General features: G+C 44.1%; 1 protein-coding gene across 1 annotated transcript in view; it reads right to left on the reverse strand.

The window, feature by feature from the left end:
• Window positions 1-19,666, reverse strand: part of CNBD1 (cyclic nucleotide binding domain containing 1) — a 291,253-nt gene that overhangs the window by 31,322 nt on the left and 240,265 nt on the right. Inside the window, exon 11 of the mRNA XM_045006943.1 lies at window positions 10,243-10,310. Within this exon, the coding sequence (XP_044862878.1) occupies window positions 10,243-10,310 (68 nt within the window). The remainder of the gene's footprint in view (window positions 1-10,242; window positions 10,311-19,666) is intronic.

Here is a 19,666-nt window from a genome sequence, read left to right on the forward strand (position 1 = left end):
AGAAGCTGAGCACATGCACATATGCAAGGCACAAGCTCATCCTCTGACCTATATTACCTCACTGGCAATTCTCACGTATCATCACATTACCCATCAGCCCTCTTCCAACTTCCTTCACACCAGGATGGATTCCTACCATCAGTCCCCTCCACCTTTCGTTAATAATTCTTGTCACTTAAATAGTGCCTTCCTGCTCCAAGCACATTGCAAACATTAATTAACCGATCCTCACAACATCCTGGAGATGAAGGGAAGGAGGTAAAGGTCTTTCTTTATAAATAGTGAAACTGAGGCAGAGATGAAGTGACTCTCTTGAAGCCACACAATCTGCACTAGGACCCAGGTCTCCCCACTCCCAATAGCTTAAACCACTAGACCATGATGCCTCTTAATGGGACATTTTCTCTTATGTCCCTGCAAATTCTCCTTCAACTCTGTTAAATTCCTGCCCTCTACAAATTTGTTACTTGAAAGTAACACTACAAGTTTTAGACCAAGTAAGGAGTAAAATGTATGGATTAACAACAACCATATTTTTTCAATGTTGGCATTGCAGTAGTCAAAATAATATCAGATTGCTGTAGTACTTCCAAGGTTTCAAATGGAAAACAAAGACGTGATATTCTTTTCCCACAGTAAGTTTGCCTCATCAACAGTAATATGAAACATCAGGGAAAATGAAAGCCAAATGGCAGTATTACATTCCAAGTTCAGAGGATGAATTCTTAATATTTTTAAGCAAATGCTCTAATACTACAGACAGAAGTTTTAGTATTTACTAAGAAAGTAAATTATATTTTTAAGAAACAATATTCCTGGGGGCATTACTACAGAATGAAGGACACACACACTGTAGTACCCCTCTTTAGCCGGGGAGATCTTGATATAGGTCACTGTCAGCACTTCAGAGTGCTAGTTGGGAGGGTGAGTTATCTGAGTGACACATTTTTCCTCCCTTGCCGCCTTCCACTTCTGGCCCCTGCATTTGGAAATAAGAATAGGAAACACTCCCTTCCTCTAGCAGCTGACTAAGAGGACTTCTCAGTAGTCCCAGCCCCTGCAGCTAACAGGTGGCAATGTTCCACGACTCTTATTTATGTTGAGTTGTAATTTACTTTAATGAGTATTTCACTGAAGTCAGTGGAGTAAGGGACTACTCCGTTTGAGAAAGAATTCTAGAATCTGGCCTAGGCTGAATAGAGAGAGGAAAGCACTTATTGCACAGGGCTTGATTGCGCGACCTTTACTGACGTTAGTGGGCATGCTTACTCACATAAGTTGTCCTGTTGAAGTCAACTGAACCACCGGAGTAAGTAAGTGCTCACCCAGCATAAGGATTGCACAAAGTAGTCCTCATCTAGCTTCTTTCATCTGTAAATGTTAAAGCCCATCATAAACAAAAGGCCAGACTGAGTTTAGGCTCTGCCCTAAATGTGGTGAGATGTACAGCTGCATTGCTGCAGAAGGAGCACCAAGAATGAAATTGTGACTCATTCACAATTCCTTCTCTGTTCCCCTCGTGCTCTGATGGTAGAAAAAAGTTTACTGCAATCCTGAAGAGGGCATAGTTTACTTCTTCCTTTGCACCCATCCAGTTTCATTGGCTGGTGTGTTGGATGAGCAGAGCAATGGCCGTGTTCATGCCCTGTTCCTGTCTGTGCAACAGAAGGAAGCAGTAGCAGGGATCCCTGAACCACATTCCAGATACAGTAACTCCTCAATTAATGTTGTAGTTATGTTCCTGAAAAATGCAACTTTAAGTGAAACGATGTTAAGCAAATCCAATTTCCCCATCAGAATGAATGTAAATGGGGGGGGCTAGGTCCCAGGGAATTTTTTTTTTGCCATAGAGTACAGTACTATAGTTGGGAGGTGCCCCCACCTTACCCCACACAGGCACAGCCCACTGGCACTGGAGACAATAAGGCTGGCAAGGAGGCTGAAGGTGCTATAGGCTAGGAGAAGCATGTTGCGCAGCAGCAGGGGCAGTTTCCCCTATTCTGCAAGCACCGGGGATGGGAGGCTCAACCCTCGGCCTGCCCACGCCACCCCACCCCTTTCCACAAGCCCCCACCCTTAACCCGCCTCTTCTTCCCCCTCCTCCTCCTTCTCCTCCTCCCTCTTTACTCGGCACGCCATGTCCTCACTCCTCCCCTGACCCTCTTCTGCCTCCTGCCCACGGCAATCAGCTGGCTTGCAGTGTTCAGGAGGCAGGAGAGGGAGGGGGAGCCTGCACACTGTGTCCTCCCCCTCCCTCCTGAATGCAGGCTCCCCCTCCCTCTCCTGCCTCCTGAACACTGCAAGCCAGCTGATTGCCGTGGGCAGGAGGCAGGGGAGGTGCACCGCGTCCTCGCTCCTCCCCCCTCCCCGCAGCAATCAGCTGGCTTGTGACGTTCAAGGGGCAGGAGGGACGGGGGAGAAGCAAGGATTTAGCGTGCAGGCTCCCCTCTCCCTCCCCTGCCTCCTGCCCACGGTAATCAACTGGTTTGTGGCATTCGGGAGGCAGGGGAGGGAGGGGAAGCCAGCTGATTTCCACTGGCAGGAGGCGGGGGGAGGTGGGGGAAGGCGCTGATCCGCAGAGTCTGCTGGCGGGTGGGAGGCACTGGGGGGGAAACATAGGGAAGCTGATAGAATCATAGAATCTCAGGGTTGGAAGGGACCTCAGGAGGTCATCTAGTCCAACCCCCTGCTCAAAGCAGGACCAAACCCAACTAAATCATCCCAGCCAGGGCTTTGTCAAGCCTGACCTTAAAAACCTCTAAGGAAGGAGATTCCACTACCTCCCTAGGTAACCCATTCCAGTTCTTCACCACCCTACTAGTGAAAAAGTTTTTCCTAATGTCCAACCTAAACCTCCCCCTCTGCAACTTGAGACCATTGCTCCTTGTTCTGTCATCTTCTACCACTGAGAACAGTCTAGATCCATCCTCTTTGGAACCCCCTTTCAGGTAGTTGAAAGCAGCTATCAAATCCTCCCTCATTCTTCTCTTCTGCAGACTAAACAATCCCAGTTCCCTCAGCCTCTCCTCATAAGTCATGTGCTCCAGCCCCCTAATCATTTTTGTTGCCCTCCACTGGACTCTCTCCAATTTATCCACATCCTTCTTGTAGTGTGGGGCCCAAAACTGGACACAGTACTCCAAATGAGGCCTCACCAGTGCTGAATAGAGGGGAATGATCACATCCCTCGATCTGCTGGAAATGCCCCTACTTATACAACCCAAAATGCCATTAGCCTTCTTGGCAAGAAGGGCACACTGTTGACTCATATTCAGCTTTTCGTCCACCGTAACCCCTAGGTCCTTTTCTGCAGAACTGCTGCCCAGCCATTCGGTCCCTAGTCTGTAACAGTGCATGGGATTCTTCCGTCCTAAGTGCAGGACTCTGCACTTGTCCTTGTTGAACCTCATCATATTTCTTTTGGCCCAATCCTCTAATTTGTCTAGGTCCCTCTGTATCCTATCCCTACCCTCCAGCGTATCAACCACTCCTCCCAGTTTAGTGTCATCTGCAAACTTGCTAAGGGTGCAGTCCACACCATCCTCCAGATCGTTAATGAAGATATTGAAGATAGGGGGGCTGCCTGCTGTGCACAAAGCAGGCAGCCAAACGACGCTATAGAGGAACATTGCACAACTTTAAATGGAGCATGTTCTGTAATTGAGCAGGGACGTAAGATCGAAACAATGTTAAGCAAGAGGATGTTAAGTGGGGAGTTACTCTAGTGTGGGCTGCTGAGAGTGGTCTTACCCCCCTCAACTGCCCTTTGTGGCAGTATTAGAGCTTATAATAATCTAGTCCTACCTGATTAAGCCTCACAACACCTCTGTGAGGTACATATGGATTGTATTCAGTATCACAGGAGTAGCCATGTTTGTTTATTTTTACCGACCCAGACTAAGAGTCCCGTGGCACCTTAAAGACTAACAGACGTATTGGAGCATAAGCTTTCATGGATGAATACCCATTTCGTCAGATGCATGTTTACACCCACGAAAGCTTATGCTCCAAAACCTCTGTTAGTCTTTAAGGTGCCACAGGACTCTTTGTTGCTCTTTATGGATTGTATTATTTTATGGATTGTATTATTATCCCTAATTTACAGGTTAGAAAACTGAAGCACAAAGAAGTTAAATAGTTTGCCAAAGTCACCTTACCAGTCTGTGGCAGAGCAAGGGACAACTCAGATATCCTCAATTGTGATGCTGTGCTATAACCACATGACCTGATAGATATCCAACACCTTGGACATGAGTGCACTGACTCCACCCACTACCAGTTCCAATGGAGCAACCAAAGAGAAAATGCTTCCCTATCCCAGAAGTTGAGTTCACTAACCTCAGAGCAGGGGTGGCTCTAGACATTTCGCCGCCCCGAGCACGGCGGCATGCTGCAGGGGGCGCTCTGCCGGTTGCCGGTCCCACGCCTCCGGTGGACCTCCCGCAGGTGTGCCTGTGGAGGGTACACTGGTCCCACAGCTCCACCGAAGCCACGGGACCAGTGGACCCTCCGCAGGCACACCTGCGGGAGGTCCACCGGAGCCGCCTACCACCCTCCCGGCGACCGGCAGAGCGCCCCCCGCGGCATGCTGCCCCAAGCACGCGCTTGGCGTGCTGGGGCCTGGAGCCGCCTCTGCCTCAGAGTATTCCCATTCCATGCACCTTGAGGACCAAACAATGTGACTTTAGAAAAGGAGAAAATGTTAGAGTAGAACTACTGTTTTTGTTAGTAAAGCTAATGTTGTATGATATTTATTAGAGTAAAATAAATGTGGTTGCTTAAACATTATATAGTAACCAGACTGAATTATAAAATGCACTATGAATATTTTATGCCATAACAGTTGTGTAATCAACATAAATGTTTTTAGTAGCTAAGTAGGAACTACTTTGTGATTTCATTTTAAATAATTTATTAAATTGTGTACATTGGGGGAGGGTGCCCCATGATTTTTTTACTGTCTGTGAGAAATGGGTATTTCACAGTAATGGGAAAAAAGGGTCTTGAAGGTCAACTCATTAGCAGATTTAGGTTTTATTGTGACACTGCATCCCATATTCTTTATGGTTGTATTATTATGATATAATTATGACATCATAATGATGCAATTTGTACAAGATGAGTCACGTAAGGTGTCATGGAAAAATTATGATTTGATTAATATGATTATCCTATTTGTATGCATCTATCATTTTTGTATCTGAAGTTATAAATATTGATGATGTATCTGTGTTTCAGATGTGGTTACACTTGCGTGACACCTCCTAGGCAAAATGCTTCCAGCCTAGACAGCTGATTGTGAAGGGCCTATTCAGGGTAATGGGCCATTAGGGAAAACAATAGGCCTTAGGATAAGCTTATCCCCCACCTGGTGAGCCTTCCTGACAATGCTCCAGACAGCCTATAAGTAATGACTGCTATGACTCAGCAGGACATGCAAGGACATGTGACCAGACCACAAAACACTGATCTCCATTTTGGGTACCTGTATTTTTCCACAAACTGGGCAGGGAACTGATTTTGGAACAAGGGGTTCCTGCCATATGTTAAAGCTGTATAAGGTGGGGTGTGACATCATCAAGGGGCCTCATGCCTCACACAAGAGAGCTCCTGGAAACACCTGAGGAACAAAGATTGGACTTGGAAAAGTGTCGGTCCCAGGCTAAAAGGATTTCTAGCCTATGTACGGAAACCTGGTGAACTGCTTGTATCATCAGCCAGGGTAAGAGTTTGCTAATTCATATCCAATCTATCTAATATTTTTGGCTTAGTTTGCAGTTTTGTTTGTTTGCTGGGTAATCTGCTTTGATCTGTTTGCTATAAGTCACTTAAAATCTATCTTGTTTTAGTTAATAAACCTGTTTTGTGTTATAATCTAAACCAGTGTGCCTTCGACTGAAGTGTCTGGGGAAAATCTCAGCTTGATTTAACACACGTGTATTGTGCATATTCCTCTCCACATTGAAGGAGAGGCAAACTGGGTAATAAATTCATACTGGTCAGGGTTTCTATCAGGGCAGGACGATTCAGTTCTTAAGACCTGGGTTGGGGGATATTTTGGCTGTAGCCTCTCTATTGTTGGTTCCTGCAGTGGCTGGCCAAAGCCTGCATGTAACTGCAACTGGGTGTGTCCCTGCCTGAATGAATTCTGGTGGAAGTTTAGGTCTGGGAGCAGTCTATAGCTTAGAGCAGCACAGTGCTGAGAGGGATCCCAGGCTGGTGAGTCAGAGAGCTCAGTGGTACCACACTTCCAGGTGGCACCCTGGGGGGAACCTTTCACAGTGTACATTGGTGAGGGGGCTCTCCCCAAATGTTGTTTACTGTCTGTGGGAAATGGGTATTTCACACTAATGGGAAAAAGGGGTCTTGAAGTTCAACTCATTAGTAAATTTAGGTTTTATGACCCCCAATCCAGCAAAGTATTCAAGCACATGCTTCACTTTTACTATTATTAGATGTTCTTGTGCTTTGTGACACATGGTAACCCAGTCTTTCAACCTCCAGCTGTTAAATGCCTGTTCTTGCTCTGTTATAGTCCGTTTCCATGACAGCAACATATTTCTCCATGGTTTTCTTATGTTATCTCTTGTCCTATTCTTTTCTGTATGTGATCCAATTTTTCTCAGTAATTCCATCATTTGACTTCCATGTTAGTTTTTGATTCCTGATACTGAAGAGTTCCCCCCCCCAATACACAGGTGATACGTACTGCACCGCTTAATGAATCTTTCACCATTGTCTATTTGTCCCTCAGTTCTATGATTACCTGTTTATCATGATCTGTTTAGGTGTGTAACACTGGTTAACAGTCACTTTAGCATGATTTGTAACAAAATGTTCTCTTATAAATTTTGTAAGTCAACTAGTTTCCATTCCTGTAGCACTCAAGTTGCCTTTTTGTTAAGTAGTCCAGCTCCATCTGCATCAGTATCATCTTGTCTTCCTGAATAAAATATTGTTATACTGTCTGAATGAAGTCTTCCACATCCAGTCCATCTCAGTTTGCTCACTCCAAGAATACTAATATTAAACTGAGTCATTTTTCTATCTACTTGACTCAGTTTCCCAGTGCCCCACATGGTTCTCACTTTCACATACACAATTCTAGTTTTAGCTGTTAGGTTAGGGCCCTACCAAATTCAGAGCCAGGAAATGTGTGTCACGGACTGTGAAATCTGGTCTCCCCTGTGAAATCTGACTAGTGTAGGATCAGTTGTGGTATTGCCACCCTTACTTTTGTGCTGCTTCTGGCGGTGGTGCTACCTTTAGAACTGGGCACTTGGCCAGCAGCCACCACTCTCCAGCCAGCTGTGAAGGCAGTGCAGAAGTGAGGTTGGCAAGACACCCCACAATATCCTTGTGACCCCCAGTTTGAGAAACACTGACTTCAAGACTTTACAAATATACATAGTCTAATGAGGACCATTGCTCCACCCAAAATGACCACAGTTGATGACTCTAGACATCGTGTAGTGAAGTTTTTCAGATCCAGCTCAATCCTGAAAATCCATAAATTTTTGGGGCAGCCCCGGAGACAATGCCAGGTAGGGTTACCATGTACTCCCTTTTGCTCATTGATGGAGAATTTGAGAGGTTGGAATGCTGGGGCATTTTTGTCCATCCTGGCGACATGGCTGTAAAGCATGCAATGCCACTTTTGAGTATGATGAGCGACTAAAGGAAGGCCAGATCTTTGTGAGAATGTGACGTTTTGCACGTCAGGTGACTATGCTCAGGATTTGGTGTGACGGAGCATATAGAATGCCTCTAGCCATTCGATGCTGAAAAACCTTGCTGAATCAGAGCCCTTGTCAGCAGCTGTAATTGATGCAATTTTGAAAGAATGAGCTGGATTCTGTTCTCTGTGAAGCTAGTATAAATACAGCATCACTGTACTGAGTCAGTTGCATGTTTGGTGACAAGGAAATAGGATCTAATTCCTTCCAGTATGTCTGCATCCCCCTCTATACACACACTTGTAGCTCTTTTATTTTAGGTTTGCTGAATAAATAATTGTTCCTGTGCAGACTAATGGATAATCAGAACTTGAAAATTAAGTTCTCTCTTTTTTGCTAAGTAAAGTTTGGCCAGGGTCAAACTTCCTGCCATTTTACTGCTAATAACACTTGCTCCCTTCTCAGATTTGCATATATCACTGGCTTAAGAGGTGTATATTCATCAACTGAAGATCGGCTCTGATATGATATCACAGTATTGGCTGTGGTTCTGTATACATGTGTATGTCACACACACACACACACACACACACACACACACACACACACAGAGCTGTTGTTCATTGGCAAGACAAATAATCAATCTAATTCCTTCTAGGGCAGGCCTGCACAACTCGTAAAGCAGTGAGGGCCATATTACTCTAAAGAAAACAGCTGAAGGCCAAACCCCCCTGGCCCCGCTGAAACACCCCCCTCCCAACACATTCCCTGCCCCAGTGCCGCCTGGCCCCGTGGAAACAACTCCCCCCCCCCCAAAGTATAAAGCCTCGCTGCCACTGCCCACCCGCTCAGCTCGTCATCCCTCCATGAACTAAGGGGAGGGGAAAAGGGGACAGTGTGAAGGGATTGGATGTGACTGTCCAACACACAAACACAGAGGCCACAGGGAGCCCAGGGGGGGAGGGGGGACCGTGTGATAGGGGCTGGGGAGGGGGAAGGTCCCTAGCCCAGGGAAGGGGGCAGCAGTCAGGGCAGGGCAGGTGCAACACACACACATACGCACACACACCCCCCTCCCTCCGGGATTTCCTGGCTGCCCACAGACAGTTCACCCCCCCGCCCCCCACGGAGGCCACCCTGGGACCAACCAGTGCAGTATCCGTCATGGGGGGGGGGTATCTGCCCAGTCCCCCCAACCCCTCCGAGCTGCAGCTCGAGCCCAGGCCAGGCGCCCCTCCCCTTGCTCGGCACTTAGCGGCTCTGCCTCGTGCCCAGCGCTTCCCGACTCAGCAGGCCCCAGAAGTGACGCACCTGCTGTATGCCAGGCTGGGGAAGTGGGAGACGGAGAAACATGCGGTTCTGGCCGTTAGGGCGGTTGGAGCACAGCATGCGTGGGGCTGAGAGGCGGGGCCCCCCCTGGGCAGAGGACAAAACCAGCAGCCCCACCCCGCTGCTTGCCCACGGGCTGCACAGTGAGCCCATATGGGCTGCATGTGGCCCGGGGGCTGCATGTTGTGCAGGCCTGTTCTAGGGCTTTATATTGAATACAACATTAATTTCCAGGGAGGTAAGACCAACTGATTTATTCATTTGCTGAAATATTTCACTTTGTCCAAGCTTTATTTTAAATCCTGCTTTAACTCCAACAGTATCTAGTGCCAGATACCTGCCCCTCCTGTAGCTCATTTACACCACTTTTGTGGTGTAAGTGGTCCATAAGGTCTCCCTGGGGTATTCCCCCAGGACAGAAGCAAAGTTAAGCTTGAGTCCAATTCTCTTTCAGCCCCTGAATAGAGGCATGCTGGGGCCATGGCTGGAGGAATAAAGAGGAGTATCCCTACTGCTCTCTGGCTGTTACAGATTGTGGAACAACTTATTTGAAAGTAGGCAAGGGTGCACTAGCCCCTGGAACAATGCAGAATCCGAATGGCACAAATAGATCTTAAAGGCACCTTAGACCTCACTCTGCCTGGGTAGTGTCTTCTGAGCTGTAACTTCTGAAAGTTGAGCATAGAATTTGGCCTCCTATATGCAGCCTACACAGATCCCTGTGATGCTAAAAAAGAGCATGTCTGCTGAGTGATTCAGGGAAATGTATTTTAAAAGGACTCTGTGCAGCTTTTTAAACAGGCCTCTTCTAACAACGTGTTTGCATGCCAAAAAAAGCAAAAGCAAGTATCTTTGTTGTGACTGGGAAACTATTGTAAATGCTTGTGCTGTCACAAAATATAGCTGCAAGCAATACCAACATGCATTAGCAGGTGGATGAACTGACAACAGCTTTCACTCACTTTCTGCTTCACTTTGCATTTTTTTCCCAGACAAATGTAAAAATACTGATTTCTACAGACATTTGTATCCTACCTGGTATTCCTAGTTAACTTGTTAGCATGCAGTGAGCCAAGGGGAGAAATTACTACTTCTCTCATCACAATCTTGTTCAGGTCTAATTCCTTTTGAGCAGTCCAGGGCATCAACTGATGTAAACTGTCATAGCTCTATTGACTTTAACTGAGGATCTGCCTCTTCATTCTAAACATATCACACCTTGAGCTTTTAAACTTACTTGTGTGATATTATTAAATGTTGGCTCAGCTGTTTGGAGGAGAAGCATTTGAATCACCACGTCCAAACCTAAAACAAAAGAGCAGAAGAAATTATTCAAAATTTTAAAACTTAATACAAATGACAGAAGCAGCAGAAAAGTGAGTGGGTGAAATATTCTTAGTCGATTATAGCTACAGTGAATGATGTCACTAGTTAGGGGCTAACCCAAAGCCCAAGGAAGCCAATGGGAATCTTTCTATTCATTCACAAACCATTCTGTAAGAACCAGATACTCAGGTAGGGGAAAGCGCTAACTTGTTCAATATATTGCCAATTGATTCTCTATTTATGCAACCTCTGGCTCTGACTAAAGAAAATTACTTTGGAATTTAAATAATTTATCTAGAGGCCCTCCCATTGGCAGTATAAACCAAATTAATTTAATAAATGCTTTAATCCCACTAGTGGTTGCGATAATAGAACCATATTTTCCACATATAATACGACAGACAGGGAGATTCATGGATTTTAGGAGGGAAAATACTGATCCCCGTTTAATGCTAAAACATAATGGATATAGAAGTTAAAAAGAAAAGGGCAAGGAAGCAGTCCTGCCAAACCACCTTTGTAAATGAGATGGAATCTGTTAATTGCCCACTCAGACCTATTCTAATCTTGGCCACTGTATGTCTGCGAAGAGCTCTTAAAAACAAAAACAAACAAGAAAAACCTGCAGATCTATTCCAGGTATCTCCAATTTACCCCACAGATGGTCCCTTTCAATAGAATCAAAGGATGATTTTATTTAGGGGGAGGGATAGCTCAGTGGTTTGAGCATTAGCCTGCTAAACCCAAGGTTGTGAGTTCAATCCTTCAGGGGGCCATTTAAGGGGTCTGGGGCAAAAATCAGTACTTGGTCCTGCTTGTGAAGGCAGGGGGCTGGACTCAATGACCTTTCAAGGTCCCTTCCAGTTCTATTATCAATAAAAGCTGCATACAGTTCCCCCTCATCCTTAGGAGGCACATATTTGTAGATTAAATAAGAATGAATAATACAATTATCTGTAATTGAGTGGCCATTTCAGAAACCAGCTGCTTCCTGAGCAAATAATTTATTTTTTCTGCCCAGTCCTCTAATGTTCCCGAAAAATATCTGGTGAAAATTTTTAAAGCAATGTCCAATAAACTGATTGGGGAATAATTCCCCAGGTTTCTCCTATCCCCTTTTTTGTGAAGTGGATTGATAATACCAGTAGCCTAACCTGAGTGGAAAATCTGTGCATTATTTATATCAAGAACAGGTGCCCACCAGTCAATGTTCTCCTTAAATATTTCTGCAGGAATAAAAATATTTCCCTGGCACTCAGATTAGCAGCGCAAATGCCAATGCAGGCTCCCTTATAGACTTGAATTCCAGCTGCTAACCTGAGTTAAAAGCAGAGCTGCTGCGTCTTCACTGCTGTTTGAACCCAAGTTAACACACTTCCCCCTCCCCACCCCCAGTGTGGACATACCCATTATGAATTTTTGAAATTATTTATATATAGTATTCCCATATACATTACCATGCATGTTTCTGTATGCTCCCATATGCTAATCCTCTAATTTTATATGGTGGTTTCACTATTGTCTATTAGCATGATGATTTTATTATTCAGAAGGCTTGTCAATCAATTTATCACATGGTAATCACTACTACATATTTGGTGTGTACATACAGTGATAAAGGAATTCATCATATACTTCTGGGCTCATTACCTGCTCTTTAGAACATTAATCCATCACCCGGGACTTATTAGAACATTCTAAACTCCTGGTCACTCTCAGACACTTTAAAAAAAAATATATCAGTCTCTTTCTCCACCTGAATATGGAAATTTCCCTCCACAAAATTACACCTCCCAAATTCCAGGAAGGGTCAGATACCGCTCTGCACCAGTAATAGCTTTTCTTCACATGAATGTACCACAACTTTAAAGTCTGTTGTTTTGCAGCCCTGAGTGACTATAAATATATGCTTTATACATCCTTTCCCATGGGTATCTCACCTTACTTAAGCCTTAGAGCCAGTGCTAGAGACCCTTACTTTTCTGAATAAACCTTGCTCAGTACAAGTAATTCCATTGAAGATAGTTGGATTACTAACATAAGAATGACCCACACGAGGTTTTGCAGCCATGAGTTCATCACTTATGAAAGAAAAATATTTTTTCCTCTCCCCGCACCTCATTAAAAACAGAACATTTTGAATAGAAATTTAAATTACATCAAATTTTTTATGGAAAATGTTGACCTGTGCTATCATATAGAAATTCATTCTGATATACAGAGACAGCCCGTCTAAACTTGGCCCTTTTGAAGTCAATGATAAAACTTCCATTGTCTTCAATAGGGTCACCCACTATACCAGGGGTAGGCAACCTATGGCACGCGTGCCAGAGGCGGCACACAAGCTGATTTTCAGTGGCACTCACACTGTCCGGGTCCTGGCCACCGGTCTGGGGAGTTCTGCATTTTAATTGAATTTTAAATGAAGCTTCTTAAACATTTTTAAAACCCTTATTTACTTTACATACAACAATAGTTTAATTATATATTATAGACTTATAGAAAGACCTTCTAAAAACATTAAAATGTATTACTGGCACGTGAAACCTTAAATTAGAGTGAATAAATGAAGACTCGGCACACCGCTTCTGAAAGGTTGCCAACCCCTGCACTATACTGTAAAATATAAGCTCAACCAGTTAGAGTTCTACATTTTCTGACTTCTAATTTCTGCAGAGTGCAGAAATAGCCTCACATACTCTCACTAGTTTATAGAAGATCCTACATGTGCCTAATCCTATGTAGGGTGTGCTGTTCAGGATCAATTTCTGCCCTTTGGTTCTGTTTTCAAACACAGTCCTAAACAGCACAAACATTTGAAAATAGAGCCCAAAGAGGCTATTTAACCTCTGTGGTACAGATTTCAGTTTTTTTCTCCAAGATCCACAAATCTCTTAAATACTTCTTCCTTGGGTTGAAAAACCAGGCAAACAATACCAATCTGTTGGGCCTTCATCTTATAAAGTGACTTGCAGTTATTATAGTAAATTCCATAATGCCAGAAAACCCTTCCGGATATTACTTCAATAATGCTTTTAAAGCACACAAAAGTTACAAAACTTTAAAAAGAGTTTGTAGGATGACCTCAGGTTCATGTTTTATATGCCTTCCATATTGCAGCAGCAAGCCCTATCAAGCTCTCTTTATATCTCTATACAGAAAAGGACAATAAAGGTCAAGCAAACAGAATGAATGAATAAACAAACTTGGAAAATGTTTAAACTTGACCAACTCAGCATATGTAGCTCACTTCATCTAGAACTTTGGATCAATGCAGCTCCTAGAACTGCCTGAATGTAATGGCCCAGTGCAGTCTCCAGTAGTCAGTATTCTACAAAAACAAAGGCTACAGATACAATTAGTAATTTACATTATGCCTTTTATAATAGCCAGTTGTGGACTATTTTCAGCAGATTTACTCAACCTTGCACACTGAGCAAGGAGCTGCCTAAACTAGCCAGAAGGAAATGCTGTGGAGTGGTGTCTGGCCTGTTTGGCCCTACATATTTATCCTATTATCTTAATTGTGAACAGCGAGTGAAAGTTTATAAAAATATCACAGGAACAAGTGTTGATGGGAAAAGGTAAAAAAGGGAGACAAAGATTGAATTAATCAAAACAAAAAGGCTTACTAACATAACTCAAGGACTGTGTTGAGATCATGCCTAGTAAACAAAAGTAGTGTGGGCCTGAAACAAATCAATAAATCAAAACTGATGTGTCACAAAACGGACCTAATTGGTAAATAAAATATTATTCCAACCACCACTCCCTTTTGGGGTCCTCAGAAAGAGACTTTTGGGAGAAAAGATGAACAGACAGATGAACACAGATGGTGGCTAATTTAAAGAAGATAAGGAAGCAAGCTTCACCATTATGGCTGCCATGCTCATCATCTCCTGAGACCCCAGAACTTCATCCTAAACCTGAGAGATGTTCTGACAAAATCAGGCCAGAGAGAAGGACCCACATGACAACTGTCTCCACTGGTTCCAGTTAAATCCCAAACACCATCTGGGGGTAAGACTTTGTCTCTCCTCCCTCCACCCATGTGTCCTTTTCCTTCCATACTTTATTTCTTCTTTTTCCTATCTCTCTCCTTTTTCCTTGTGTCTAATAAGAGCCTGGCTTAGTCAGCCAAAACTGTATGTTTTGCAACACTGCTGTAAGCCTGTGACCAAAAAGGCAGCTAAATGTAATAATATACTAGTGTCAGGCTAGCTAGGGTAAGTTTTCAAGTCTCGGAGTGGGTGATAAAACTGTGTGCTATGCCTGTGTTTCTCCAACAGTGAGTTTGCAAGTGAGAGTCAATACCAGAGACAGAAGCTGCATTTTCTATCATTACTGTTCTTTTTTCCGCCCTTTTGTGTGTGTTTGTCTTGTTCTGCCTTCTAGAAAATTGGATTAGACTTTAACAACAGCCGCCACCATGACAGCTCTAGCCCATCTCAAATAACTCCTTTTCTCTTTCCCCAAAAGGCCAGTTATTACTATCTAAGAGACTGTCAAACAAAGGCGGGGGGTTGGGGGGACATTCTTTCTAAAGACTCTCTACAGCTAATGGGAAAGGGAACAAGGAATGTTGTTATATTGAACGCCTTAATACTTTACTTTCCAAATGCTTTAACTGTTTTTACTTCTTTCTGTATCTTTAATAAAAGGGTTAAAGGATTTGTAATAGTATGTTTGCCATGGCACTAAACAGGCAGAGACCTCTGCATTCCAAACCCCAAAACTTGTTCATGTTGCAATTTTAAGTAGTGACAGGGTCATGTTCACATCTTTGACTCTTTAGGCCCATTTTTCCATCTAGTTAATACAAGTTTAAGTCCCACCCCTCAATGGGAGTTAGGCACGTAACTCTGGGTTGGAGGGAACGGAATCTTCTCCTGGAATTGTACACCTAAGCTAGGTCAGCCCTTTCTTGTGAAACTACCCCCTCCCCAGCGCCTCATATCCAATAATCCAGTGGTTAGCACACAGTGCATTGATACACAGATACCCTCCCACCAACAGCACAAGAAGAAGAACTCCACATGGACTCCTCCTGAGGGTCGAAATGACAGTTTGGACCTATGCATAGAATGCTTCTGCCAACGTGCACAGGCAGAAATTGTGGAAAAATAATATCGCTTGCCTCATAACCTAAGTCGTGCAGAACGCAATGCCATCCACAGCCTCAGAAACAACCCTGACATTATAATCAAAGAGACTGATAAAGAAGGTGCTGTTGTCATTATGAACAGGTCTGACTACCAAAAGGAGGGCGCCAGACAACTCTCCAATATCAAATTCTACAGGCCAGTTCCCTCTGATCCTACTGAGGAATACACTAAGAAACTGCACCATCTACTCAGGACACTCCCCACACTAACACCAGAACTCAACATACCCTTAGAGCCCTGACAAGGGTTATTCTATCTACTACCCAAGATCCACAAACCCAGAAATCCTGGACACCCCATCATCTCGGGCATTGGCACTCTCACTGAAGGACTGTCTGGATATGTGGACTCTCTACTCAGACCCTATGCCATCAGCACTCCCAGCTACCTCCATGACACCACTGATATCCTGAGAAAACTACAATGCATTGGTGACCTTCCAGAAAACACCATCCTAGCCACCATGGATGTAGAGGATCTCTACACAAACATCCCACACACAGATGGAATACAAGCTGTCAAGAACAGTATCCCTGATGATGCCACAGCACAACTGGTTGCTCAGCTCTGTGCCTTTATCCTCACACACAACTATTTCAAATTTGAGGACAATATATACCTCCAGATCAGTGGCACCCACAATATGGCACCCGCATAGCCCCACAATATGCCAACATTTTTATGCCTGACCCAGAACAACGCTTCCTCAGTTCTTGTCCACTCACACCCCTTCTCTACCTATGCTACATTGATGACATCATCATCTGGACCCATGGGAAGGAGACTCTGGAAAAATTCCACCAGGATTTCAACAGCCTCCACCCCACCATCAACCTCAGCCTGGACCAATCTACACGGGAGGTCCACTTCCTAGACACCACGGTGCAAATAAGTGATGGTCACATTAACACCACCCTATACCGAAAACCCACCGACTGTTATGCCTACCTTCATGCCTCCAGCTTTCAGCCCGGACACACCACACGATCCATTGTCTACAGCCAAGCACTAAGGTGCAACCGCATCTGCTCCAACCCCTCAGACAGAGACCAACACCTACAAAATCTTCACCAAGCATTCTCAATACCTCGATACCTGCACGAGGAAATAAGGAAACAGATCAACAGAGCCAGATGTGTATCCAGAAGCCTCCTTCTGCAAGACAAGCCCAGGAAAGAAACCAACAGAACTCCACTGACCATCACATATAGTCCCCAGCTAAAACCCCTCCAACACATCATCAGGGATCTACAACCCATCCTGGACAATGATTCCTCACTTTCACAGACCTTAGGTGGCAGGCCAGTTGTCCCCCACAGACAACCCGACAACCTGAAGCATATTCTCACCAGTAACTACACACCGCACCATAGTAACTCTAACTCAGGAACCAATCCATGCAACAAACCTCGATGCCAACTCTGCCCACATATCTACACCAGCGACACCATCACAGGATCTAACCAGATCAGCCACACCATCACCGGTTCATTCATCTGCACGTCCACCAATATAATATACGCCATCATATGCCAGCAATGCCCCTCTGCTATGTACATCGGCCAAACTGGACAGTCCCTATGTAAAAGGATAAATAGACTCAAATCAGATATTAGGAATGGCAATATACAAAAACCTGTAGGAGAACATTATAAATCTGCTATTGTATGTCCAGGGAGATTGAAGGTAGCCATCCTGCAGCAAAAAACTTCAGGACCAGACTTCAAAGAGAAACTGCTGAGCTTCAGTTCATCTGCAAATTTGACACCATCAGCTCAGGATTAAACGAAGACTGAATGGCTAGACAACTACAAAAGCAGTTTCTCCTCCCTGGGTGTTCACACCTCAACTGCTAGAAGAGGGCCTCATCCTCCCTGATTGAACTAACCTCGTTATCTCCAGCCTGATTCTTGCTTGCTTATATATACCTGCCTCTGGAAATTTCCACTACATGCATCCGACGAAGTGGGTATTCACCCATGAAAGCTCATGCTCCAATACGTCTGTTAGTCTATAAGGTGCCACAGGACTCTTTCCTCCCTTGGAATGTGCTTAATGAAGGTTCAAATCCAGAGTCTGCCTGATCTATAGGCAGGATTTTTACCCAAGTCTCCACCCTTCCAAGTGAGTGCCTTAACAAGTGTGCTATAGGGTCATTCTCACAATCTCTGGCCCAATGAATATTTAATTGTTTATGCAAAGAGGAACAGCTTCAATAGGAGAATGAGAAAGACCCACCCCAGAATCCTTATAGGGCACTCCTTTGGCAGGTGGGAGACTTGGGTTCAAGTTCCTTCTCCAAATCAGTCCTGTGGTCTATAAGGTGCCACAGGACTCTTTGCCGCTTTTACAGATCCAGACTAACATGCCTACCCCTCTGATACAAATCAGAAGGAGTAGGGATCTGAATCTGGATCTCTCCCATTCCTGAGAAGAGCTCCAACCACTAGGCTGTTGGGTATAAGGAGGACAGCATCTCCTCCTGCGCTGTGTTTTGTGGGGGGGGGGGGTTAGACATATTCTAAGCACACCTGTGGGATTTGGCCTCACAGGTGCGAGATAATCCCTTGCCTATCTAATCTTAATCCCACCAGGGGTTAGGTGGATTTGTACATATCCACCAACACACATGTATGTGCATAAGGGACTTTACCAGCAGAAACTTAAGCCCTTATGGGACTTTAAGTGCCTACAGGGTTAAGTGACAGCTAAGCAGAGGTTTTGTGAATGCCAGTGACACCTAGATGTTGGACTTAAGCAGCTAGCTGCCCCTTTAGATGCCTAAGTCTCCCTTGTGAAGCTAGTCCAGTGTGACCTATAGGAACAGGACCAACGGTTTCTCCTCACCACTAGCTATAGTAACATCTCAAAGCTAGAAATTGGATTCATAATAGGGATGATCTGTTCCTTTACCTCTTGCAAACACAATTTTTTACTGAAACATTTTTAGATGAAAACATGAATAATATTATTGGACTCTGCGAATGTGTGGGTTTTGATATTTTATGTAAACATACACTGGTTTCATTTTAAAAGTTCATTCTAGTTCTAAAGATATTACCCAATTCTACAGTTAGTCCCCATTTTAGATACAGAAAACATCATTGAAAATGGTAATATTTCTGAAATTGGAATGAACTTTTTTTTAGTGCACCCATTACCTCACATTATTGACAGTGCCCCTTAAACCACAATGTATTCCCTGTTTTGGGCTTTGCTCTCCTTTGTGTTCTAACAATTCCTGACTACAGCTAAACCTTTTCTCCAGGAGGCAGAATCTTTCATTCTTTAAAGGCTTAGTACAATCAGAGTATTCCTTATCATCTTGCACACTTGAGCTTTAGGAATATAGTTTGAGAGCTTGAGTTTTGCTATTTTTAATCATGCCAATAATGCACTGATATTGTTATGTATAAATAACCTGACCAGCTCTGACAGCTTTTACAAGATATACCCCTAGTTTTAGAATCTCTTTTCAAACCTGACCCAGCAGGGCATCAAGCACCCCCAGCTTCATTAGAACCTGAGAATGCTCAGCATATCTTAGTGCATGGGAGAGGTTCAGGCCCTTGCTGGATCAGGCCAGTAATTTGTATGTGACTATAGCAGCAGCCTACCAGTGTATTCAGTTAACTGGAAAATTCTCAGTGCATCTGGGCATTTGCCTTGGATTCTACATTTACATCAATTATGCTATGGGATAATCAAACCTAGTCACTGCTAGCCCATATGGTTGTTTTCTGTACACTATAATAGCTAGCCATCACCCCCTTTTTTATTTTTTCCCCTTTGTTATTTTATGTCCTGAAGCACTGGCTCAGTCGGTCAATTGCTTCAATCATTGCTAGTGCCAGAGGATAGAAAATAGCAGAGAAAAAAAATTACTGGATCATCAGGGAAGGCTGGCTGCACTTTTCAATACACTAATACTAGCATCACCAGCTGCATCCTGTCAAAGATTATATCAGCCAAGCAATCTGCCACACTTTAAAAATACGATGTGCGAATTCAAGGAAGAAGAAAAGATAATCTCATGATGAGGACACTTCTTGGAAGAATCTGCCTTGATGTACTGGTGGGGCTATGTATTCCCCCTATAAATAGATTGTAAATGAAGCACAGACATCACTAGGACCTTCATATCAGAGAGCTCTGTATTAAATCAATACT

This window comes from Mauremys mutica, chromosome 2 (genome assembly GCF_020497125.1).
Source record: "Mauremys mutica isolate MM-2020 ecotype Southern chromosome 2, ASM2049712v1, whole genome shotgun sequence".
NCBI lineage: Eukaryota > Metazoa > Chordata > Testudines > Geoemydidae > Mauremys > Mauremys mutica.